Below are 23,551 nucleotides of genomic sequence, written 5' to 3'. Positions count from 1 at the left end.
ACTTTTTATTTTGGAATAATTCCAAACGAACAGGACAGTTGCAAAAATAATATGAAAACAAAACAGAGAATTTCAATATACCCCTTAACCAGAAACCCATATGTGCCAGTTTGAATGTATTATGTCCCCCAGAAAAAGCCATATTCTTTGATGCAATCTTGTGGGGCAGACAGAATAGTGGGGATTAAGTTGGAACGTTTGAATTAGGTTGTTTGCATGGAGATGTGCCCCACCCAGCTGTGGGTGGTGACTTTGGTGGGATACTCCCATGGAGGTGTGACCCCACCCATTCAGGGTGGGCCTTGATCAGTGGAGCCATATAAAACATGCTGACTCAAAGAGACTGAACAGAGTGCAGCTGGGAGTGATGTTTTGAAGAGGAGCAAGCTTGCTAGAGAGGAACGTCCTGGGAGAAAGCCGTTTTGAGGCCGGAGCTTTGGAGCAGACGCCAGATGCCTTCCTAGCTAACAGAGGTTTTCCGGACGCCATTGGCCATCCTCCGGTGAAGGTACCCGATTGCTGAGGTGTTACCTTGGACGCTTTGTGGCCTTAAGACTGTAACTATGTAGTGAAATAAACCCCCGTTTTATAAAAGCCTATCCATCTCTGGTGTTTTGCATTCTCCAGCATTAGCAAACTAGAACACCATATTTACCAACTTTTAACATTTTGTCACATTTGCTATATTTCCTTCCTTCCTTCCATCATCTTTCTGTTTTCTAAATATTTGAGAGTAGTTTGCATACATTATGCTCCTTTAACACTTACTGCTTCCATGTACGTTTCCTGACAAGGATATTCACATATGTAACCAGATTAAGCACAACTATCAAGTTCAAGAAATTTAACATTGACATAAAGCATGCAGTCTATATTCCAATTTTTTTCAATTGTCCCAGTAATGTCCTTTTGGGCATTTTCTCCTCCGTTATTAGATCCAGTCCAGTATCATGTATTTCATTTAATTGCCATTGTCTCTCTTTTTTTAAATGCAATTTTATTAAGATATATTCACATACCATACAATCATCAGAACTGTTCAATTGTTCACGGTATCACCATAAAGCTGTGCATACATCACCATAATCTTCTAAACATTTTCATTACTCCAAAAAATAAAAATAAAAACAAGAATAAAATTAAAAACATAAAAGAACACCCAAAATATCCCATACTCCTCCTCCCCTCTATTATTCATTTACTTTTTGTCCCCATTTTTCTGCTCATCTGTTCATACACTGGACAAAGGGAGTGTGAGCCACAAAGTTTTCACAATCGCACGGTCACACCATGTAAGCTAGTTAGTTATACAATCATCTTCCAGAATCCAGGCTACTGGGTTGCAGTTCAACAGTTTCAGGCATTTCCTTCTAGCTTTTCTAATACACTAAAAACTAAAAAGGGATATCTATATAATGCATAATAACCTCCAGAATGACCTCTCATCTCCATTTAAATCTCTCATCCCCTGAAACTTTATTTTGTTTCATTTCTCTTCCCCCTTTTGGTCCAGAAGGCTTTCTCAATCCCATGATGCTGGGTCCAGGCTCATCCCCGGGAGTCATGTCCCATGTTGCCAGGGAGATTTACACCCCAGGGAGTCATGTCCCATGCAGCGGGGAGGGCAGTGAGTTCACCTGCCGAGTTGGCTTAGAGAGAGATTGCCATTGTCTCTTTAGTCTCTCTCTTTTCTAAAAATTGGAGTAACATATATCCACCATAAAACTGCCTATCCCAACCTCTCCCAAGCATACAATTCAGTGCATTATTCACATTTGCAGTGTTGTGCTGCCCTCACCACCAGCCATCACCAAGATTTTTCATCTCCCCAAATAGAAACCTTGGGCCCTGTTCTGGTTTGCTAATGCTGCCTTTATGCAAAATACCAGAAATGGATTGGCTTCTATAAAGGGGATTTATTAGGTTACAATTTACAGTTCTGAGGCCATAAAAGTGTCCAAACTAAGGCATCAACAAGAGGATACCTTCACTGAAGAATGACAGATGATGTCCTGAGCACCTCTGTCAGCTGGGAAGGCACGTGATTGGCATCTGCTGGTCCTTGCTCCCTGGTTGCATTTCAAAACAGCTTTCTCCAAAATGTCTCTGGGCTTGTTTCTCTTAGTTTCTCAGAACAAACTCAGGGCTAGCATCTCCAAATGTCTCCAAGCATCTGCTTTCAACCGCCGTCCCCTAAATGTCCCTCTCAGCTGCTCTTGGGGTGTTTTGTCCTCTCTCAGCTTCTCTAGAGCAAACTCTGGACCAGCATCTCAAAGCATCAGCAAGTATCTGGGCCTTGGCTTAGCATATCCCAGGGTGTTTTCATCTCTCTGCTCTCTGTGCGAGCTCCCTTTAAAGGACTCCAGTAAACTAATCAAGACCTACCTTGAATGGGCGGCGTCAAATCTCCATGGAAACATTCAATCAAGAGGTCACACCCTAATCAAAAAGATTAATCAATCTGCCCCCACAAGATTGCATTAAAGAATATGGTTTTTTGGGGGGTATGATTTATCCAAACTGGCACAGGACCATAATGGATTAACTCCCTATTCCTCCTCTCCCACCTCCCCCTGCCCCTGGTAAACTGTAGTCTACTTTGTCTCCATGAATTTGTGTATTCTAGTTATTTCATATAATTGGAATAATACAGTATTTGTTCTTCTGTGTCTGGCTTATTTCATTCAACATGTTGTCTTCAAGGTTCATCCATTTTATAGCATGTATGAGAACTACGTTCCTTTTTACAGCTGAATAATATTCCATTGTGTGTGTATACCACATTTTATTTATCTATTCATCTGTTGGTGAACACCTGGGTTGCTTCCACCTTTTGGCTATAATAATATCAATATAATATAATATAATATAATATAATATAATATAATATAACATAATATAATATAATATATATAATATAATATATACAAACATTGGTATACAAATATCTATTGGAGTCCCTGCTTTCAGTTCTTTGGGGTATATATCTAAAAGTGGGATCACCAGGCCACATGGTAATTCTACATTTAACTTTTTGAGGAACTGCCAAACTGCTTTCCACAGTGGCTGCACCATTTTACAGTCCCACTAGCAACACACGAAGGTTCCAATTTCTCCACATCCTTGTCAACACTTGTAATTTCCTTTTTTTATATAACAACCATCCTTGTGGTTTTGATTGCATTTCTCTGATGACTAATAATGTTGAACACTTTTTTTCATGTGTTTAATGGCCATTTATATATCTTCTTCAGAGAAGTGTCTATTCACATCCTTTAAATAGGATTGTCTTTTTGTTGTTGAAGTTTGGAAGTTCTTTCTATATACTGGACATTAAACCCTTGTCAGATATATAATTTGCAATTATTTTCTTCCATTTTGTAGGTTATCTTTTTACTTTCTTGATAATGTCCTCTAAGACACAAAAGTTTTTAATTTTGTTGAAGTCCAATTTATCTATTTTTTCTTTTGTTACTCAAGCTTTTGGTGTCATAGCTAAGAACACATTGCCAAATACAAGGACTTGAAGATTTACCCATATGTTTACTTCTATGAATTTTGTGGATTTAGCTCTTATATTTAGTTGCTTATCCATTTTGAGTTAATTTTGGTATATGGTGAAAGGTAGGGGTCTTACTTTTTCTTTCACATGTAGATTTCCGGTTGTCCGAACACCATTTATTGAAGAGACTGTTCTTTCCCCATTGAATGGACTTGGCATCTTTGTCAAAGATCAATTGGCCATAGATGCATTGTTTTATTTCTGGGCTCTCAATTCTATTCCTTTGGTATATATATCTATCTTTATGCCAGTACCACACTGTTTGATAACTCTTGCTTTGTAGTAAATTTTGAAATCGGGAAGTATAAAATCCTCCAAGTTTCTTTTTCAAAATGCTTTTGGTTATTTTGGGTCCCTTGGAATTCCAGATGAATTTGTGGATTGCCCTTTCCATTTCTGCAAAAACTGCTGGAATTTTGATAGGAATTGCATTGGATCCGTAGATTACAGAGGGCAGTACGGACATCTTAGCAATGTTAAGTCTTCCAATCCATGAACATGGGGTGTCTTGCTATTTATTTAGGTCTTCTTTTATTTCTTTCAGCAGTGTTTTGTAGTTTTCAGTACACAAGTCTTGCAACTCATTGGTTAAACTTTCTCCAAGTGCTATTGTAATTGGAATCCTTTTGTCTATTTCCATTTCAGTTTATCCTTTGCTGGTGTATAGAAACACAACTAATTTTTCATGTTAATCATTTTTTTGCATGTTACTCTTGTATCCCACAGCTTTGATGAATTTGTCTATTAGCTCTAATAGTTTCCTTGTGGATTCGTTGGGATTTTTTATATAAGGGATCATGTCATCTGTGACTAGAGATAATTTTACTTCTCCCTTTCCAGTTCGGATGCTTTTTTTTCTTTTCCTTGCCTAACTGCTCTGGCTAGGATTCCAGTACAGTGTTAAATAGCAGTGATGACACTGGACATCCTTAGGGGGAAATTTTTCAGTTTTTCACCACCAAGTTTGATGTTAGCTAGTGTTTTGGTTTGCTAAAGCTGCTGGAATGCAATATACTAGAAATGGGTTGGCTTTTACAATGGGGATTTAATGATTTACAATTTATAGTCCTAAGGCTGTGGAAATGTCCAATTCAAGGAATCAACAGGATGATACCTGGACTCTGAAGACAGGCTGCCAGCATCTGGAGCTCCTCTGTAAAACGGCAAGACACATGGTGACATCTGCTGATTCTTCTCTCTCAGATTTCGCTGCTTCCAGCTTCTGGCTTCAGTGGTCCTCTCTCAGCTTCTGTGGATGTGTCCTTATCTCTCTGCTTCTCTTAGCTTACATATGTGTTTTATTCTCTTATAAAGGACTCCAGTAAGTGAATTAAGATCCACCTCCAATGAGGTGAGTCACATCTCAGTCGAAATAACCTAACCACAAGGTCCCACTTACAACAGGTCTGTACCCACAGGAATGGATTAAAAGAACATGGCCTTTTCTGGGGGACATAATGCTCCAAACTCCCACAGCTAGGGATTTTTCAGAAATATCCTTTATCATGTTGAGCAAGTTTCTTTGCATTATTTTATTTTAACATATCCTAATATACTTGTAAACCAAGAGAAGGAGGATTTATTAGAAAGATGCCGAGGTAACTCATCCAGTCAAAGGAAGGGTTGGGCAACCAGCCTGGAAGAGGAGACAGCAAGTGTGGCCTCAGGAATTTCCGGGCCGGGGTTGGAATGGTGAAGGCTCTTGCTTGACTCTACTTGTCATCGTGTATCAGTTGCATTCTCTCTCTCTCCTCCTCAGTGACAAGAAATGAACATGGCTGCTCATGCATCCAAAGTTCATCTCCTGTGTCTCCTTAAGCAAAGACTGATTTCTTGCGTTCCTATTTGACAAAATTTGCTTGGTCTGGCTGGGGTCAGGTGTCCTCCCCTGGACCAATCAACCCTGGCCAGAGAGTGGGCTCTCGAAGTTTCTGACGGTTCCCATGTGGTCACATAGTTGAAAAAGAAAACTCGTGCTCAGTAGAAGGGAGGGTGCTGGGAAGATAAAGCACTCATTCCTTCATTTATTCGTTTACTCATTTGTTGAATAAATATGTGCAGAGCACCTACTATGCACCAAGCTCTATGCTAGACACCGTGAACAAAGAAACCCAGTAGGGTCTCAGCCATCAGGGAACTGGGTTCCACTGAGGGAGACAGTCTGCAAGCACCTCCCTGCCCTGGCTCGGGGGAACCCACTTCCACTGCAGACAAGGGAAACAAGGGGCGCTCTTTTTGTGCATGCAGAGGGGGCCCTCCACAGGCCGGTTGGGAGCTGTTTCCGCCGAGAGGGTAACTGAGGGTCTGGTAGGCCCGGCTGCCAGGGCGGCTGCAGCTGCTCCGAGTTGTCAGCCAAGAGCCAGTAGATGAAGGGAGTGGTTTCCTGTTGAGCCCAGATCTTTTGAGTCTGGCTTGTAAATTGAGGAGGTCCCAGAAACAGAATTTTCAGACAGCTGGCGGAAGGCCTGTGGAATGTTAATTACAAAAATGCAAACCCCAGCCCCGACCAGCAGGCCCGCGCCTGACTCTTCCCGTTGGCAGGAAATTGCAGGCCCGCAGGCAATCTTCACCCTGAGCAGAGGGTGAGCAGACGGGGCTCCCTCTGCCGCCAGCGCCAGTGGCTCTGGACTGCTGGGGAGTGTGCGCGTGCGTGTGTGTGTCTGTGTGTGTTGGGGGAATCCTCCAGGGGTGGGATTTCGGATGGTGCTGCCTGGTGCTGCCTCTGCAGGAGAAGCCAGGCAGCAAGCTGGGGCCCGTGGGATCCACTGGTCTGAGCAAAATCTTGACCCACAAGTTCACAGTCCCTGCCGGGGACCCTTAGCAAAGTGCTCTCCTGTGGGGTGTGATATACAGCTGGGACCAATGACCCTGCAACAGAGGGGCTTGAGGATCAAGGGGTGAGGATCTCCCCTCGCCTTCCTCTCAATCCCCACCCCCGTGGGGACCCAGGCCCCCTCCCCTCCATAGTGATTTCACTTAAAAGTCATCAGACCTCCCCAGGGGAGGGAAAAATGTATTGCTAACAATGCAGTGAAACTCGTCTCCTTCTCTGATCACTGTTGATAATCTCCACAGAGTTGTGTCACAAGACCCTGCCAAAAGCCTGTTCTCACACCCTCCTGTCCTATACCCTTGTAAACCAGCCCCCTGGCACCCTCTGCTTTTGGAGTGCTAATGTCCATCTTTCCCGGCTCCCCCCCCCCGCCACCAGGGAACAAACCACATCTCCTGTAAGTAGGTCCTATTAAATTCAGGTCTAACTCCTTGCCTGGCAAGTTCTGGGTCCTGCAACTAAGCTGGGTTGTGACACCCCCTCCACCACTCTCCTATACACAGCCTTTTGGTCCAAATGTGGTTTTGCCTTATTATTGTATTTTACATGATGTTGTGTGTGTGTGTGCGTGCATGCGTGCACAATGTATTGTTTATATATGATGCAGTGATGGTGGTTCAATTGAGGACTTCATCCTCGGGTTTGAGAATGGATGCGACTGTACTTAAACCAGATGACAAATGGACTCTGAGGCAGAGAGGTTTTTAGTGGGGTTCTGCTACAGTCACTCGTGGGAGCCAGACAAGTTTCAATCCTGCTGGGATACAGTGAATTCTCAGTTATAGTAGGTGAGAATGGGATCGTGACGTGATGGTGTCTTGGGCACAGTGTGTAGGAAGCGAGGCAAGTTCATCGGGACTGAGGGCACTGCACATGGCCCATGGGGTCCACCATACCCTCCACCCAACCCTGTGACCTTTCCCTGTCTGCCACCCCAGCCTCGTGGAATCAGGCAGGCAGCAACTGGAGCAAAGGCTGTATTTGCTGCATCTGCAGAGAGAAGCCAAGAAGTTGATTTGAGGCCAAGACCATGGTCAAATTATGCAGAAGCTACGAGAAAGTGCGGGACACTGATTACGTGCTTCAACTTGGCGGGCCTGGGCTGGGGGACCGGATCCACCCCTGGGGAGGGTAGTGGGCACGGGCGACAGCGCCCTCTACAGCCCCCCGGGCCTGGGAAAGTGAGGCCGGAGGCAGGCCCCATTTCCTCACCCAAAATACACCACTGTTAGGGGAGGCTTGCCGGAGGGAACCGCCTTTTCCCCACCCCCTTATCTTGCCCGGACACTCCCCGTTGCCAGTGCAACTCCCATCACCACCAGTGCGCATACATTGTTGCCAGACACCGTTACGGGAGCAACTCTCGCCCCTTTTCAATCAACCTCCGCGCCCTCTCAGAACCAATCCAAGCCTTTAACCTCTACAGCTACCCCGCCCTCTAAACCGCCCGATATAAGCTTGTACTCTCCCCTAATAAACGCTCTCTCTTGGTTTTCTTCATCCTAAAAGAAACGTGTCCTGCCTGTTCCTTTCTCACCGCCCTCCATACTTTGCACGCCTCCCGCCGGGGACCTGGCCAAGTCCCCCGCCTCGCCCTCGCCTCCGGGAAAGAGCCCCCGCCGCCGGTACCCTCGGAGCAATCCTGGGAGCCTAGGATTTAGCAACCGGCCGCCACCCTCCCCCAGACGAGTCAACTGCGACCGCAAGAAAGCAAACAGAAACTACACACAGAGGCAGGAGAGACACAGAGCAGAGAGAAAAGGCAGGCTGGTTGGTAGCAAGGGGGGCGCAGACAGGGCCGACAGAGACCGGGAGGGGTCATCCCCAGAGCTGCCTGGCCCTCTGGTGGGGGTCCAGTTTGTTGCAGTCCATGTATAAATCTACTGTTAATCCTAAGTATCTTGCTTTTCTTAAGACAGATCTGAGAAGATGTTTCTTATAACACAAAAAAGCTAAGTAGCACAGTAGCCTCACTGCAGTGTCCATGGCTCCTGTGTTTTGCCCTTTTGACAGTTCTGGTGTCACTGTCTGTTTCCGGGTCTCCCCCGGAAACTCCTTGAGGCCATGTCCTGTTCACCACCATAATCGCAGCATCTGGCCCTGGGCGGGAACCCATATCTGCATTTATCGGAACTTGGGGCCCAGGCCTTACCCCAGAGGCCCTGGAATGAACAGCAGCACACAAACTCTTGAGTCAGAACGCACATCAGCCATCGGCAAAGAGAGGAATTGAGTACATGGAACCCTTCGCAGGGTCTGAAATAGAAAACAAGGAAAGATGAGGCAGTTAGTAGCGGAAGCAGAGCCTTGGAGGAAGTGTGAGACCTGGACACACCACGCGGACACCCTGGTCTTTGGTGCCCTTGCTTGTAACGGGGATGATTGAGGACCTCAAAGGCAGGGGAGAAGGACCCATCTAGTTGATGGACATGAAAGTATTTTCTGAAGCATGACAAACAGGTGTACCTGATCAATAGTTGATTGGTAAGTCCCGTGCGTGATTGTCAATCTACCTGTGTGACCGTGGATCTCGGCTTTGGAGTCCTCTTCTGTATTCAGGAGAGCGGTAATTGCTTTTCTAGATTAGGGTGAGGATGTAAAAGTACTTAGCTCAGCACTTACTTCCCGGTAAGCAATACCTGGATAACTTCTAAAACATACGCATTCCTGACACCCCACCTCCTCCATCTTCCTCAAGCTGGATTTGGGGGGGGGGGCATAGAGCCTAGGAATCTTCATTTTAAATAAGCATCCCAGATGACTGATTAGGGTGGGCTGAGAAGGGGACTTCAAGAGACACTAAAAGGATTAATTAAAGTAGCAGGGGAGAGAACAGCACTATCATCTGTGGCCACAAGGTGGCAGCAGGGAGACACAAGCAGAAACCTGCAGCTCTGGCTGGTGCCAGCACCCAGGGGGGCTGGAGGTGGGCAGACCCCAGGGCCAAGTTGTGGAAGGAGGTGGGCCCTGTACTGTGGCATTGTCTCCTTCGCCAGGTGAGGTTTCTGTTATTGTCCCTGTCCCACTGCAGGGTCTTTATGGGAGACTTTTTTTTGCCGGCAGGAATTGCATGAGTGTGACGGGAACTGGGCTGTGGGTGATGACAGTGTGCGTTCCACGTGGATGAGTGTGTGAGGTGAGCAGTGAGTCACGACCCAGGTATGTTCATCACGCAGAGTCACCTACATGGGGCAGCTTACTCAAAAGACACCAGTGCATGTCAAAAGCAGGGCCCCTCCACCCCACCCCACCCCTCGCTGCCAACCTGGTGTTCCAGGTGCTGTGGAAGGACCCGCCCACCTGCACCAGTCAGGAGAGAGGCAGGTCTGTGGCTGGGAGCAGCCTGAAGAGCAGGCAAAGGATGCTGGGGCAGGGCAGGGGTAGGGGGCAGGGAATGAAGGAGGCGGCAGCTGTTTCTGGAAGCAGCCAAGAAAGATGTCCTTGGCTGCAGTAGGGCTAGGTAGAGGATTGGGTGACAGTCCCCTAACCCAGTCCGGAACTAACAGCTTCCTTCCCCTCCCACATGCCCTGGCCTGTCCCCCTCCACACCAACAAAGCTCAGAATAACCCAGAGAGCCAGACAGCAGGATGGCAGGGGCTCTGCTCTGCATCCTGCTCTTCTTGGGGCTCCTCGGTATGGACCGGAAGGCAGGGAGGCAGTCGGGGACGCACACACAGACATAGAGGGCTTATGGCAAATCAGACCAACACAGAGACAAAATATTTGGTCCACAGGCACAAAATCACTGATTCAGGAGACAGACCCTGAAAAACACACAGCTTCAGAGACAGACACAGGGATTTGGGGTGGGGGTGGGGGTAGCTTAGGAATCTGGGAAGCAGCCCCAGAGGAGGCAGGCAGGACAGGCCCTGTAGCCGCTTCATCTCTAACGAGCTCCCCCATCCCCAGACAGGGGCGAGGGGGAGAATGAGGAGTTGCGTCTTTATCACCATCTCTTCGACAACTACGATCCACAAAGCCGACCCGTGAGGGGGCCCGAGGACATTGTCACCGTCTCCCTCAAGGTCACCCTGACCAACCTCATCTCGCTGGTAAGACTCCTCTCCAGCTCCCCCAGCCCCACCCCTGGCCCTGAAATCCCGCATCCGTCACCCCAATCTCCCTTTCGCAGAACGAGAAAGACGAGACCCTCACCACCAGCGTCTGGATCGGAATCGTGAGTCAAATCTGGGGAGCAGCGCAAGGCTTGCCCATGGGCCCCCTCGCTGCTCTCCGGCATCAGGTGGGCGCCGCAGGGCAGACGTCTTACGCCCCGTGCGCCTTAGGATTGGCAGGATTACCGACTCAACTACAGCAAGGCCGACTTTGGGGGCATAGGAACCCTGCGGGTGCCTTCCGAACGCGTATGGCTGCCAGAGATCGTGCTGGAAAACAAGTGAGGACCTGGCCGTTCGCCGGGCCTGGAGACAGGGCCAGGGGCCAGGCCTGGGGGGTTGGGGACGGGGGTGGGGGGACGGGGCGGGCTGCCTGGAGGGGGCGGGCGGCGCGAACCCGTGCTGAAGCTCGGTGTCCCGGGCCGCGCAGCATCGACGGCCAGTTCGGCGTGGCCTACGAAGCGAACGTGCTGGTCCTCGAGGGCGGCTCCGTGAGCTGGCTGCCCCCGGCCATCTACCGCAGCACCTGCGCCGTGGAGGTCACCTACTTCCCCTACGATTGGCAGAACTGCTCCCTCGTTTTCCGGTGGGAAGGGGCCCTCCGAGGCCGGGCGGATCGAGCAAGAGGCCTGGAGTAGGGGGCGGAGCCAGAACGGGAGAAGCCGCGCCCCTGGGGGCGGGGCTTCGCGCCGGGGCGGAGCCAAGAGTGGGAAGGGGGTGGGGCCACCGAGCCGGGTTCTCAGCAGAGAGGGGAAAATGCGCGGTGGGGACCCGGCCTGCGCGGAGGGGTGGAGTTTATTGGGGAGCAAGCCCAGGCTCGGCCTTAGGCATGGGCCGAGGTCTGAGTTTCTGCGGCCCGGGCCGGGGCCCTGCCTCCGCAGCTCTCAGACGTACAATGCCGAAGAGGTGGAGTTCATCTTTGCTGTGGACGATGATGGCGAGACCATCAACAATATCGAGATCGACACTGAGGCCTACACCGGTGACGTCCCCTCCTGGTCCGAAAAACCCGCTTCCAGAAGGGATCCAGAATGGGGCCGCACAGACTAACCATCCCGGGAATTTGACTTTGGCAACCGGGCTTTAGCTCGCCCCTTCCCGAAATCATCCTCGATGGTCCAACTCGTCCTGCGTCTTGGCTTGCGGTCTCTCCCCGGGAATACCCTTTTCGGCCTGAACTGCCCCCATCCTGCCGGCCCATGGCTCAAGCAGTCCAGGCCACCCGCCCAACCCTCCCGGTCAGGACAGAGGCAAACTCCTCCCCCGCGCGGGGTTGCAGGCCCCGGGGGCAGATGTGGGGAGCAGGGCAGGGCGCCCCACCCGCAGCAGGCTTGACCGCGCCTCCGGTCCCGCAGAGAACGGAGAGTGGGCCATCGACTTCTGCCCCGGGGTGATCCAGGAAGGTGACTCCGCGGACGGCCGGAAGTACACTGACGTCATCTACACGCTCATCATTCGCCGGAAGCCCCTCTTCTACGTCATTAACATCATCGTGCCCTGCGTGCTCATCTCGGGCTTGGTGCTGCTCGCCTACTTCCTGCCCGCGCAGGGTGAGGAGTCACCCCCACCTTAAGCCCGGGCCCGCTCCCGGGGCCGGGGGCCGCACTCACCGAGCGCCCCCTCCAGCCGGCGGCCAGAAATGCACGGTCTCCATCAACGTCCTGCTCGCCCAGACCGTCTTCCTGTTCCTAATTGCCCAGAAGACCCCCGAGACGTCTCTGAGCGTGCCGCTGCTGGGCCGGTGAGGGCGGACCGGGTCCCTGCGGGGACCACGCGGGGGCGTGGCCACTGTGGGGGCGGGGCGAGCCTCACAGTCGAGGGGGCCGGGACCAAGATCAAAGGACTCTTATGGGACAAGTTTTATTTGGACGCGAGCTGGGGCGGGCACAGTGGTGGAGTCTCCAGTCCCCCGTCCCCCGCACTGCTGCTGGATGCCGCCTTGAGGTCTCCAGAGTATCTCTGTTGGGGGACGGTCCGGCTCAGTGGCTCTCCATCCCCGCACCCTCTGGTCCTCAACCCACCTCGCATCTGCACTCACCGGTTCCCCGGGGGGCCCGAGGCCCAGCGGGCGTCGCCACTGTTGTAGGAATGAGGCGGAGCCCTGCAGACCCCGTCCGGACAGGCAGAGCCACGCCCCCTGGAAGAGGAGCCGGGCGCTGGCGCCGGCCACAGCCCCCGCCTGTCGAGCCTCCTGCCCTGCGGCCTGGGCTACCCTGGCCAGCGCTCGACCCGGGTTCCCGGGGTCTGGAGCTGGGTCCGGGCTGCCGTCGTCGCCGTCTAGTCGCCGCGTCTCCTGTTGCAGCCACAGGGCTGAGATCTGTAAATAGGGGTGCACCGCCAGTTAGCAGGGATGCAGAGATCCCTGCTCCCCGCTGTCCTATCCCCCTTCCTCAGCTCCCCACCTCCAACAAGGTGGCGCCGAAGTTCATGACGCTGGCTGCGGCTTCTCTTAACACCAGCCCCAGGGTGGGCTCCGGGGCGGGCGGCTTCTCCCGCTGCTCCCGCTCCTTCAGCTCCCGCGGCTCCAGCGTCTTCAGCTCTCCGAATCTCTGCTCCAGATACTCATGGGCCGAAGCCAGAGCGAGTTCCAGGGAAGACAGAAGAGGGGGCTGGAGGGCCACCTGGAGAAGGAATAGGAGCTGTGGAGTCATCGGGTCACAGGGCAGGGGTCACCTGCCCAGAGGGTCTCGAGGTGCCAGCCTTGGGAGAGGCCATTGGCGTCGCCTCACCTCGGTGGAGCTGTGGAAGTGGTAGACCCACAGCAGGGTGTCCAGGGAGCTGGGGATCCCCTTCATGGTTGTCCCCGGTGGTAGGAGGGGGAGGAGGGCCAGGGGACGCATCTGTCCCCGCAGAGGGGAGCAGCTAGAGGCTGCGACCGCAGCCTCTATGGAGTGAAGAGGTGTTTGTGAGGTCAGAGGACGAGCGGTGCCCTAGTGGCCTGGGGGGGGGGAGGCTGCGACTACAGAGGAGTCGGGAGTGAGGTGACGTCACGCACCCCGGTGCCTCCAGGTACCTAATTTTCGTCATGGTGGTCGCCACGCTCATCGTCATGAACTGCGTCGTCGTGCTCAACGTGTCTTTGCGGACGCCCACCACTCACGCCGCGGCCCCGCGGCTGCGTCACGTAAGCGCGGGCGGGCGGCCGGGGCTGGGGGCGGCGAGGGAGCGAGCTCACAGCGGCCCCGCCGGCCCCCAGGTTTTGCTGGAGCTGCTGCCGCGCCTCCTGGGCTCCGGCCCGCCCCCGGAGGCCCCGAAGCGCAGCTCGCCCCCGAGGCGAGTGTCGTCGGTGGGCATCCTGCTGCGCGCCGAGGAGTTGATCCTGAAAAAGCCGCGGAGCGAGCTCGTGTTCGAGGGGCAGCGGTACCGGCACGGGGCTTGGACGGGTGAGCCAAGGGTCCCGGGCCGCCCAGTGGGGCGCCCGCGGGAGGCAGGCTTCCGCCCACCCACCCCCGGGGTCCCCCCAGCAGCTGCTCTCTGCCAGAGCCTGGGCGCCGCCGCCCCCGAAATCCGCTGCTGCGTGGAGGCGGTGAACTTCGTGGCCGAGAGTACGCGAGACCAGGAGGCCACCGGCGAGGTGAGGCGGGCGCCAGGGAGGCCCCCCCGCTTCCTCCAGGGCCGCCGCCCTCGCAGCTCCCCTCCCAGACTCGGTGTGTTGTACCCGTCCGCCCCGCAGGAGGTGTCCGAGTGGGTGCGCATGGGGAAGGCCATTGACAACATCTGCTTCTGGGCCGCGCTGGTGCTCTTCAGCGTGGGGTCGGGCCTCATCTTCCTCGGGGGCTCCCTCAACCGAGTGCCCAGCCTGCCCTTCCCCCACTGCATGCGGGTCTGAGCCCCCGCTTGGGGCTCCGCCTTCCACACCCGCCTCCAGGAAGAAGAAAAACTGCGACCACTGCTCCATTAGGTTCCCTTCCCGTTGCTGATGATAAATCTGCATTGTCTTCTCAAGTGCGGCGGTCTGCCCACCGCACAGGGGCGGGCTTTTGGGTGCCAATCCTCCAGAAAGCAGGGATCACCCTCAACCCAGCCTTGCGGCCCTCCCAGCATTCCTCGGCCCCTCCCGCACACACCTGCAGCACTTGGAACTTCTGTCTTTAGCCATTTGATAGCCAGGCAGTAGGAACCCTTTGGAGGATGTCCCCCCACCCTCACCTCCCGAGGCTGGAGAAAGGAAGACCCTTCCTTCTCTGGCCTGGCCCTGCTGGGGGGGCAGGGACCCCACATGTTCACAGGTTTGAGGATGAAGATGCCTTGACCCTCCATCAGTCACTTCTGGGTTTTCTTGGCCGAGCAGCCCCCACCCCACCCCATCTTGTCCCCTTCATCCCAGCTGTGCGCCTGGCTCTCCTCAACTAGTATCAGGGATTGTGAGACACAACAGAATAAAATGGGGCCCAAAATGGTGGGAGCTGGTTGAACTTCTTTATTAACAAAGGGTATCTCCAAGGCCACTACATTGAGGAGGGGGACAGGGAGGGGAAGGGGCTACTTGCTGCTCACACTATATACAGATGCAAGCAAGGGGGTGTGGAGGGCGAGAGCTCCCTGCTTCCTCCCTCCACCGGGGAAGGGCAGAGGCTAGAAGAGGAGATGGGTGGCTGGAAAGGGGAATGTTTTGGCTGGCGGGGTCCCCTCTCCATTCCCTGGGGTTTGGGGGGAGGGGAATCATTAAAGTGCTTTCAGAAAATGAGGAAATGGTCCCTGCCCCTGGAGTGGCTGGTGACCCCTCCCCCAAAACCTAGGGCCCATTGACCCCCCCCAGGGTCTGGTACATTCAAGGGGGGAGCCGGCTCCCCTGACGTGCAAATGAAGGGGCTCAGGGCCCTGCCCAGTCAGCAGCAGTGGGGAAAGGGGTCTGAGCCCCAAGCACTCTCCTCTTAGGTGGAGGAAAGGGGAAGAGCTGGTCCCACTCAATTCCTGGAGAGGGAAACTGTGCCTGTCCCCCCCAAATTGGGGGACAGGCACAGCTTGGGGAACAGAAAATGTTGGGGAAGAGGATGGTCACGTGATCACAAAAGCATCAGGGGTCAGAGGTCACGTTCCCAGCAGGCTCCAGTGAATCAAACCAGTAAAAGCAAAAGCCCAAGGAGGGGACAGAGGGGCGGCCTGGGAAGTCTGGCTGTGGGGGGAGAGCCGGGTCCAGTATGGGGCAGCCCCAGCCCAGGGCCCCCGTCACCAGTTCATGATGCAGTTACGGTTCAGAGTCATGAAGTAAACTTGGCTGCTGCCCCCGGAGCGGACTGAGGCAAAAAACACCTGGGGTGGGGTAGAAGAGGAGGTCACTGGGCTGGGGTGGGGGCAGGGGACTCAGTGGCTGGGAGACGGAAAGAGGGTGAGGGAGAATGTGCCACGTGTGTGTGACACACAGAGAGGGACTCATGGAGTGACCCCCACCCCTGCTGAGATGCAGAAGTGTTTGGAGAAGAGGGTACAAAGGACGCCCGGGTGGCAGAATCCGGGGAGTTCTCAGGAGTGGAAGGGGCAGGAAGGGCAGGCTGTGATTGTGCTCTGCTCCCAGGGGAGCCCCTTTCAGAAAGATACCGCTGCCCCCCTCCCCCAAACTCGGTCCAGGGCTCTGGGGCCAGGGGAGTTGGTCCAGCCAGCCTGGGGCAGGGGCCTCCCACCTTGTCATTCCGCTCACACAGGAACTTGAGCCTCTGGGCTCTTTTGTGCATGAAGACCCCGTCCAGGTGGCCAGTCTCCACCGAGCGGATCTCAATGGCTTTCTCGCCCCAGCCCATTATCTGGTTGGAGCAGATATAGGCTGGGGGAGGAGGGAGTTGGGGGCCGGTGAGTAGGTGGCAGGCCACACCCCTAACCCCGCCCAGGGCAGGTGGCGTGGAGGGTGGGCACCTCACTCACCCACAGAGGTGGGCATCTCTCCCCACTGCAGCACCACGTCCTTGATGATGCGCCCGTACGTGTTGACGTACACGCCCTCGTCCTCGTAGCACAGCAGCATCTCCAGGCCGTCGGTGTTGGGGAGAAAGATGATGGCGTGGGGAGTGATCTGGCTCTGGATCTGGCAGGAGAAGGCGCAGCAGTCGGGTCCCCAGGTCGGGTGCTGGACGGGGTGCCCCACCTGTGCCCACGGTCCTGCAAGCATACGTGCACGGGGATGTAGATGTCATAGCTGTTCCCCGAGTCCACGTCCACGGCGTGGAAGCCAGCACTGGAGCCGTAGATCACCTTGAGCCGCTGTCCCTCCTCCACTGTCAGGTCGACCAGCAGAGGGCGGTGCGGGAGGTCAGCAAAGGACTGCAGAGGAGACAAGGGCCAGGGGCTGAGGTGGGGGAGCCTCCCCTGGGACCAGGGTTGGGGGACCGAGGCTGTGATTACCTTGAAGGCCATGAATTTGTGGTAGGGTTTGGGGGCCCAGGCGTACACCTCCACAGAGTTTTTCAGAGCGATGACCAGGAACTTAATGCGCTCGTACTTCACTGGGGGAAGGAAAGAGCAGGCATGCAGGCCCTTCCCTTCTCAGGCTGCCGGCTGCCCCCTCAAGATCTGTCATTCCCCCACCTTAGTGGCTTTCCTGGCCATTAAGCCCAGGTCCTCCCGGGTGCCTTCTACTCCTGAACAATGTGCCCAGCCCCCACTGGCGTGTCCCCCTCACCGACGCGGTAGTGCCCGCAGCCCTCCATGTCCCCCACGGTGGTCCAGCCCTGCTTCTTCTCCACTTCTGGGTCGTTATGTAGAATCTTGTTCCGGAGCCAGGACAGGTAATACACTCGCAGTTTATTCCTTTTCCCTGAGGAGCAGACACACACACACACACACACATTCCTTCTCTCGGCGAGGTCCAGCTCCCCCCTTTCTGCCATCCTTTTCCTGCCAACCACAAGTGGTGAGGAAGTGTGGCCCCACCTCTGGCCCTCGGACCAAGGCTGCCTTCCCCCCAGGCTGAGAATGGTGGCAGAGCCGAGGAGCCGAGTCTCTCCCTGCTGTCCTCTTCCCCAGACTCCACTCAAGTACCTGAGATGGTGATGAGCAGGTTGAGTCCTTCCAGCACATCCATCTGCTGGAAACGTCGCCGCCCGATGAGTCCATACACCTTGCCCTGCCCACTTCGGTCCAGCAACATCAGCCCGTTCTCCGTGCCCACCAGCAGGTTGACCCCTGCAACAGGAGCCCTTGGGCAGATCAGAGGCGCAGCCAGGCCCTCACCTGGCGTGGCGTACAGGGGCCCCACCTGAACCCTTCCTTCACTCCCCAGTCCTGGCTTACCCCAAAGGGCTGCGCAGAGGATCTCGGAATTGAACCGCTTCTTGTACTTCCGAATCTCAGGGGTCTCACTGTGGGCTCGGGTGTTGGTGGGATTCACGTTGACCACAGAGCCCTTCCGCACATCGTACTGCAGCTGATCGAGCCGGCCACCCTCTCCACCCACGAGGGCTGAGGAAGAGGAGGGAGCAGGGGAGGACAGAGGACGGTGGGCTGTGGCCCACAACCCCTGTCCTTTCCTACCCCCACTTGGTCTTGGCTCCTCAGAAATTCCGAAGGAAAGGAAAAGCCTGGAGAGAGGAGGTGTGCAGGGGGTTGACACAGAACACTGAATTTGAAGTCAAAAGGCCAGGCTCAAGTCCTGGTTCTGCCAATCATTGGTTCTGAACCTTTGACCAGTTCCCTTGGCCACTCTGAACATATTTCCTCTTCTGCGAAAGGGGTTTCAGAAGCTCTTCCTTGCCTCTAAGCAGATCAGGCGCTAAGGCCCAGAGAAGAGGGCCTGGGCCTGTGCTCTGTCAAGCAGGGCTATCAGAAGCTGCAGGAGCACCAGCCTGGGCCCTGAGAGCACATGGCCGTGCCTCTGAGCCAGCTGCTTGGCAGATCCATCCTCCACTCCTCACCTGTGATGGGGATGGTGTCCCCACTGCCTCCAGGCTGGTAGATCCCTAGATCCACAAACATCGTGAACGAGCTCTTGCCGGGGGCTTTTACCAGCCCGCGAGACTGGTACTACGAGGAGGGAGGGGGCAGCAGTCAGGCAGCAGAGCAGAGTTCCGCAAGACGCCAGCCTGTGGCCGGCCCCTGCTGTCACCTCCAGGCCCCAGTCCCCCCACTGGGAAACCCTGGCCCCATCGGCTCACCAGAGAGCCTCCCCAGAACCTCCCCCAGGATCTCCGCCCAGGGATCTTCCCTTGCCCCATGGATCTGCCTCGCCCCTGCTTACGTCACTGCCTCCGTCCTTCGATGGGGGGCTTTGCCCTTTGCTGTTCTCGGTGGGAGAGTGGCTGGGCTGGACCACGTCGGGCAGGTTTGTGTAGCCGTTGCTGTCAGCATGCAGCAGGCTTCGCTCCTCCTCAGGGGTCTAAAGGAATGAGGGGAGGGGGTCACTGCTGGGGCCGAGGGGGGACAGGACAGGCCCTGGGGAAGAAAGGGCGACGGGGCGGGCGCACTCACGCGCTGGACCACCATCGTCCCACCCCCATACGGGGTCTGGGTCCCCGACATCTCCTCGACGTCATGGACCACCATGGTGCTGACACTGTCTGTGTCCCCGTCGCTGCTGTGGGAGAGAGGTGGGTCAGGAGCCCCCGGGTACCGTCCGCCACACAAGCACCACCAGAGGCAGGGGAGGGCCAGGGCCGGGCTCTCAGTGTCCTGGGCTCCGCTCTAGCTGGCGCTCCGTGCACGGCACCTGGGGAGGTTGGCAGCACCGAGGCAGAGAGGAACCTACAGGGGGCACCCCACGACTGACAACAGTTGGGGAGAGGTGGGGACACCAGCACCGCCCTCGTTTTCTAGGGAGGGGAGGATGAACTGACCGGCACTGGGGACTAGGGCTCCCCACTCCGGGAGAAGGGGAATGACCATCCCTCAGAGGGGCCACCCTGCCCCATCCCTCCTCCCTGCCTGCATCCCTTCTCTACCCCGGGCCTCTGATATGGGAAGACCCCCATACCGAGCCCCAGGGGTGTCTCTGCTCCCCTCTGATGGCTCGCCATCGCCTTCCTCCTCGTCCTCATCACTGCTCTCCACCTCCTCGCTGGACGACGAGTAGTCCATGGCCTTTTTGGGAGGCCGCGGGGCCTCGTCCAGGGTCCGCTCTTTGAGCAACACAAAATCCTGCAAGGGAGGAGATGCCTGAGGAGAGGGGGTGGTGCAAGGAGGCCAGAGGGGAGGCAGGGAAACAGGAGAGGGCTCCCGCGAGCCAGGCCCACCTCACTAACCTCACCAATTGCACGTTTATAGCTCTGGGAGGGACCACAGGGGAAGAAAGGCAGCCAGGAAGAGGCAGGAGAGAGGTTAATAAAGGTTAGTGCCATGAGAAGGGCCCGTCCCAAGTCCCACCCTTCCCCCTCACACTGGTTCACAAGTGCCCCGCCCCTGACGCCAGCTCCTGGGGCACCACATCCGGCCCCTACGCCCTGTACCAGGATGACTCACTGCGGGCCGGCCGGGCCGTGAGCGGTGGTCCTCAGGCTTGGCTTTGTTCCCAGGGGAGAGCACTGGGGAGCTGTCCAGTTTGGAGGAGGCTGGATAGAGCAGGGTGGGGGGAGGGATGTTGTGGACACCTGGCCAGGGGATGGGCCCATGGCCCACAGCCCAGCACAATTACACGGCCCCTGGGTCCCCACCTCGGCCTCCAAGAGTGACTCAGTGCAAAGTCTGTCAAAGGTAGGATCCACCTTGACCAAGTTCAGTCCCCAAGGCAGCCTGCCCTTGCCCTGGCGGGCTTACCTCCCACACGGTTTCGCTCCAGCGAGCCCGCCTGGGGGAGATGCCCATGAGAGGCCGGGAGGACACTGTCCGAGCGCTCCCAGCCAGGGTCGCTCCTCCTGAGGTCGGGGTTACTGTGGGAGGGGCAGAGTCAGGGTCAGGGAGACCGGGGCTCCCCTCTCCAGAGTGGAGCTCAACTGCAGAAGGGGCCATCACCAAGGTTGGAAAGAGCAGGTGGCAGAAGTGAGCAGGAGTGAGTGGGAACAACTCCATTACCTACAGGCGTTGGGCGGGCCAGGGGGCTGAGCAGGGGGCCCTGGAGGCTTGGGGGTCCCCCGCTCTGCCCGCCTTTGCAGATAGATTTGCCAGGCGGAGTTGCTGCGAGGTCTGTGGAGGGAGCACAGGGTGCCGGGGGGTGGGGGTGGGGGGCCAAGGTGACTGGACCGGGGCTTGCCCACCCCTGAGTGGGTAACCTGGGAAGCTCCCCTAGGCCCACCCCCGCTCCCGAGCCTGCCGCCCGACTCCACTGGGCGTTACCTGGCGCGGACAGCCTGGGCTGGCCGGGACCCTGCGGCCCCACTGGAGTTAAGGGCAGTGGCAATAGACGAGGTCCTCTGAGGCACCTGTGGAGAGAGGCAGCCGGAACCACGCTGGGCACCAGCACTTCACCCACCCTGCGCCCCTGCGAGGTGCTCTCCCAGTGTTCACGGGTGAGCACTCCGAGGTCCAAGACGTTCACTGACTTGCCCAGGGTCATGGAGCTGGGAAATGCCGAGCTGGGATTCTAACCCATAAAGTTTGTTCCTTGGTGCTCCCCAAACACCCTGGTCAATTTTCCATCCCCACACGTACCACTGGGATCAACACGACCCACTCGCATGCCTTCCAGGATCGGGGCCGGGCAGATGCTGTACCTTCCTCCCTTCCAACGCTGAGCCCCATCTCCACTTTGCCCACTTCCTTTATTCTCCCTCCTTTGCCTCCGCTTTGTCCTGGTTCCTCAGGGCTGTACTTACCTTGGGTGGAGCCTCATTATCTGGCCGGACCCAGGCTGGGGGGTTCGGGCTGGGGCCAGGCCCTTCCGAGGTGGGGTCTGAGTTCTGGCGGATGACAGCTCCTCGAGCACTGGGCGTGGCGGCGGGGCTGGGGGTGGCCGTGTCCGGGTCATGGGCGGCTGGGAAGGCAGCCAGGTTTCGGGTGGGCTGGTCCTGCAGGGACTGGGATCTGGGCACAGGTGCTGCGTATGGCTTCAGCGGGACCCGGTGTGCTACCAGGCTCTGCAGGGAGAGAGCGGGGAGGTCGGGAGCTTATGCTGGGGCCTGGGCTGCGGGAAAGGGACAAGATGCACCTCCCTGCCTCTGATTACCCATCGAAGGACAAGGGGCTCAGAGAGCGAAGCCCAGGGAGGCAATGGGAACAGACAGGAGCAGCAAGCAGTGACGGCCTCTGCCCTGTGTCCTGAGGCCTCTGATCCCGGCTAAGAGCTGAGTGTGAGCGTGTGCACGTGTGTCCGCCAGGGCTGTATGTCAAGGCAGGAATGGGGTGAGGCTCACCTTGTGTGGTCCCTCCTGGGGCTCCACCGGCCTCTGCATTGGAGGGGTTTGGGAAAGGGGTCCTGGGGGTCCAGGGGAGGCCTGGGGGATGGGGGGCTCAGGCCCTGTACTGCTTGGCTTGGTCTTGGCCAACGGAGAGTTCTGCTGCTTATTCATCCTTGTTCTCTCTTCCACCTGCGATGCCAAAGAGTGTCAAGCAGGTCAGCTCTTACCTCCCTGTTCTCAAAATGTAGGCCCCCACCTGCCCCAAAGGCTCCAGCCCTGCAGCCTGTGCTGTGTGTTGCTTTCCCCTTCTCGGGGCCTGCCACCGCGGTGCAGCTGCTTCTCAAGCACCCTGGCCCTGCAGAGTGAGATGCCGAGAATGCAGTCTGGAGGCAAGGGAGGCAGGTGGGTACCTCTCGGGCCCAGGCGGGTTTGTCGGCAGGATTAATGCCCCGGCCATAATGATACAGGGGCTTCCTGTCCCCAGGCGGGATCTGCTGCTGCTGCTGCTGCTGCTGCTGTTTCTGGAGCTGCTGCTGCTGCTGCTGCTGCTGCTGCTGCTGCAGGGACTTGAGGTAGGCATGCTCCTGCTGCAGCTGCCTCTGCAGACGTTCTGACTGCCGCTGCTCCTCCAGCTGCTTCCGCTTGTACTCCTGGGGCCAAGGGTGGGGAGAGAGGGCTCAGTGGAGTGTGGCCCTGGAAGCCAGAGCAGGCCTGCCCTTCCTTCTCTCCAACTGCGAGGGAGGAGACGTCTGCCCTTGGTGTCTGGGGAGGATCCCATACCCTGAAGTGTTCCCGTCCCATTCCAGCAAAGGAGCTGGAACAGCATCTTCCCAGAAGAAGCAAAGGGACCCCGTTACCAGCAGTAGGGCCTGTTCCTGGAGCAGCTGTTGCTGAAGGATCTCGAGCTGTCGCTGCTCCTCCTCTAGCCTGTGACGGATATATTCCTGGGGGGTGGGGGTGGGGGTGGGGGCAGAGGGCAGGGAAAGAGGAAGAGGAGGAGGAGCGGCGGCGGCGGCAGAGGCGTGGGAAGGGACCGCAGGGTGAGGATGAGGAGGGGAGGAAGGGAAGAGTAATAGAGAGGACCAGGAGGGATGAGCCCCGAAAAGGGCGACACAGCACAGATGAGAAAGAAGGAGGAAGCCAGGGCAGAGGAACCATGAGAGAAGGTGCCAGGAAGAGGGGCCAGGGGTGGGGGAGAGAGATGGGGATGAAGGCACAGAGACAGGAGGTGGGTAGGGGGCAGGGTTGGGGGTTGAAGGGTGGGAGAAAACAGAGAGAAAGAGTGAAGCTGGAAAAGATAGGAGGAATCTAGGGGTAAGGGAGAGAAGGGAAAAGGTCCTGGGGAGCAGGGGAGGCAGGCAGCAGGAGCGGGGGGCGGGGAGGCAGGGGTGTGTGAGGTGGGTGCTGGGTGCTGGGGGCGCCGTACCTGCTCCCGCTCTGCCTGCCGCCTCTCCTCCTCCCGCCGCAGGGCCTGCCGGTCCTCCAGCCGCCGCTGCTGCTCCTTCTCCTGCAGCTTCCGCTGCTCCCGCTCCCGCCGCTGTTGCTGCAGGCAGAGAGATGTGCCATGAGCCGGGGCCGCCTCCAGGGGCCTCCTGCAAAGGGGGGTCCTCCATGGCGGTGAGGGCAGGGCCCTTCCACACTGGGGGTGGTGGTAAGAGTGGCTTCCTTTGACTTAGTGTTACTGACCTACCTACCCCTGCACAAAGGTCCACAGGAGCTCGGCTCAGGAAAAACTGCTGGGCATGGGGTTGAGAGAGGCTGAGAGGCTGACCCGGATAACACCTTCCCCTGCCTGCCGGCCCGCCTCCCCAACAAACAAAACCAAGAGTCAACAACAAACCCCAC

The 23,551-nt window shown here is 56.3% G+C and overlaps 3 protein-coding genes across 13 annotated transcripts in view; 1 reads left to right on the top strand and 2 right to left on the bottom strand.

The window, feature by feature from the left end:
• Window positions 1-4,614: 4,614 nt before the first annotated feature.
• C18H17orf107 (chromosome 18 C17orf107 homolog) lies at window positions 4,615-14,619 on the bottom strand. Its single transcript, XM_037808376.1, has 6 exons — window positions 13,241-14,619; window positions 12,914-13,132; window positions 10,552-12,828; window positions 8,909-8,973; window positions 8,548-8,651; window positions 4,615-6,027 (listed from the first exon to the last, which is right to left on the bottom strand). Exons 1-3 carry the CDS (start codon window positions 13,349-13,351, stop codon window positions 12,358-12,360), a joined length of 801 nt encoding a protein of 266 aa, XP_037664304.1. The 5' UTR covers window positions 13,352-14,619; the 3' UTR covers window positions 4,615-6,027; window positions 8,548-8,651; window positions 8,909-8,973; window positions 10,552-12,357.
• On the top strand, window positions 9,984-14,911 carry CHRNE (cholinergic receptor nicotinic epsilon subunit). Its single transcript, XM_037810441.1, has 12 exons — window positions 9,984-10,029; window positions 10,306-10,448; window positions 10,529-10,573; window positions 10,683-10,792; window positions 10,942-11,097; window positions 11,393-11,493; window positions 11,867-12,061; window positions 12,138-12,252; window positions 13,521-13,635; window positions 13,708-13,894; window positions 13,976-14,085; window positions 14,185-14,911. The coding sequence occupies exons 1-12, from the start codon at window positions 9,984-9,986 to the stop codon at window positions 14,338-14,340; spliced, it is 1,479 nt and encodes a 492-aa protein (XP_037666369.1). The 3' UTR covers window positions 14,341-14,911.
• MINK1 (misshapen like kinase 1) overlaps window positions 14,912-23,551 on the bottom strand; it is a 51,414-nt gene continuing 42,774 nt past the window's right edge. Inside the window, exons 13-34 of one of the 11 annotated variants that reach the window (XM_037808292.1) lie at window positions 23,133-23,249; window positions 22,564-22,650; window positions 22,117-22,356; window positions 21,722-21,895; window positions 21,185-21,445; window positions 20,706-20,791; window positions 20,445-20,555; window positions 20,190-20,302; window positions 19,896-19,984; window positions 19,679-19,702; window positions 19,411-19,574; window positions 18,909-19,011; window positions 18,679-18,816; window positions 18,356-18,464; window positions 17,736-17,903; window positions 17,484-17,627; window positions 17,125-17,259; window positions 16,848-16,948; window positions 16,617-16,766; window positions 16,371-16,530; window positions 16,133-16,272; window positions 14,912-15,764 (exon numbers count right to left, since the gene is read on the bottom strand). In XM_037808292.1, coding sequence (XP_037664220.1) covers window positions 15,681-15,764; window positions 16,133-16,272; window positions 16,371-16,530; window positions 16,617-16,766; window positions 16,848-16,948; window positions 17,125-17,259; window positions 17,484-17,627; window positions 17,736-17,903; window positions 18,356-18,464; window positions 18,679-18,816; window positions 18,909-19,011; window positions 19,411-19,574; window positions 19,679-19,702; window positions 19,896-19,984; window positions 20,190-20,302; window positions 20,445-20,555; window positions 20,706-20,791; window positions 21,185-21,445; window positions 21,722-21,895; window positions 22,117-22,356; window positions 22,564-22,650; window positions 23,133-23,249 — 2,898 coding nt within the window. In that variant the 3' untranslated portion in view covers window positions 14,912-15,680. Of the gene's footprint in view, window positions 15,765-16,132; window positions 16,273-16,370; window positions 16,531-16,616; window positions 16,767-16,847; window positions 16,949-17,124; window positions 17,260-17,483; window positions 17,628-17,735; window positions 17,904-18,355; window positions 18,465-18,678; window positions 18,817-18,908; window positions 19,015-19,410; window positions 19,575-19,678; window positions 19,703-19,895; window positions 19,985-20,189; window positions 20,303-20,444; window positions 20,556-20,705; window positions 20,792-21,184; window positions 21,446-21,721; window positions 21,896-22,116; window positions 22,357-22,563; window positions 22,651-23,132; window positions 23,250-23,551 lie in introns of all 11 variants that reach the window. The other 10 variants (XM_037808291.1, XM_037808294.1, XM_037808293.1 and 7 more) reach the window with 10 other exon arrangements.

The sequence above is a fragment of the Choloepus didactylus genome, chromosome 18, assembly GCF_015220235.1.
Source record: "Choloepus didactylus isolate mChoDid1 chromosome 18, mChoDid1.pri, whole genome shotgun sequence".
Taxonomy (NCBI): Eukaryota; Metazoa; Chordata; class Mammalia; order Pilosa; family Megalonychidae; genus Choloepus; species Choloepus didactylus.
Note: the sequence above shows the minus strand (reverse complement) of the source record. Positions and strands in the feature narration are given on the sequence as shown.

What these genes read in the sequence shown, in the direction of transcription:
- CHRNE (XM_037810441.1), top strand. Translation starts at nt 9,984, where the DNA reads ATGGCAGGGGCTCTGCTCTGCATCCTGCTCTTCTTGGGGCTCCTCG. An exon ending in CCAGCGTCTGGATCGGAATC is followed by an intron (nt 10,574 to 10,682) that starts GTGAGTCAAATC and finishes CGTGCGCCTTAG; the next exon opens with GATTGGCAGGATTACCGACT. An exon ending in AACTGCTCCCTCGTTTTCCG is followed by an intron (nt 11,098 to 11,392) that starts GTGGGAAGGGGC and finishes CTGCCTCCGCAG; the next exon opens with CTCTCAGACGTACAATGCCG.
- C18H17orf107 (XM_037808376.1), bottom strand. Translation starts at nt 13,351, where the DNA reads ATGCGTCCCCTGGCCCTCCTCCCCCTCCTACCACCGGGGACAACCATG. An exon ending in ACTTCCACAGCTCCACCGAG is followed by an intron (nt 13,133 to 13,240) that starts GTGAGGCGACGC and finishes TTCCTTCTCCAG; the next exon opens with GTGGCCCTCCAGCCCCCTCT. An exon ending in TCGGCGCCACCTTGTTGGAG is followed by an intron (nt 12,829 to 12,913) that starts GTGGGGAGCTGA and finishes CCCTATTTACAG; the next exon opens with ATCTCAGCCCTGTGGCTGCA.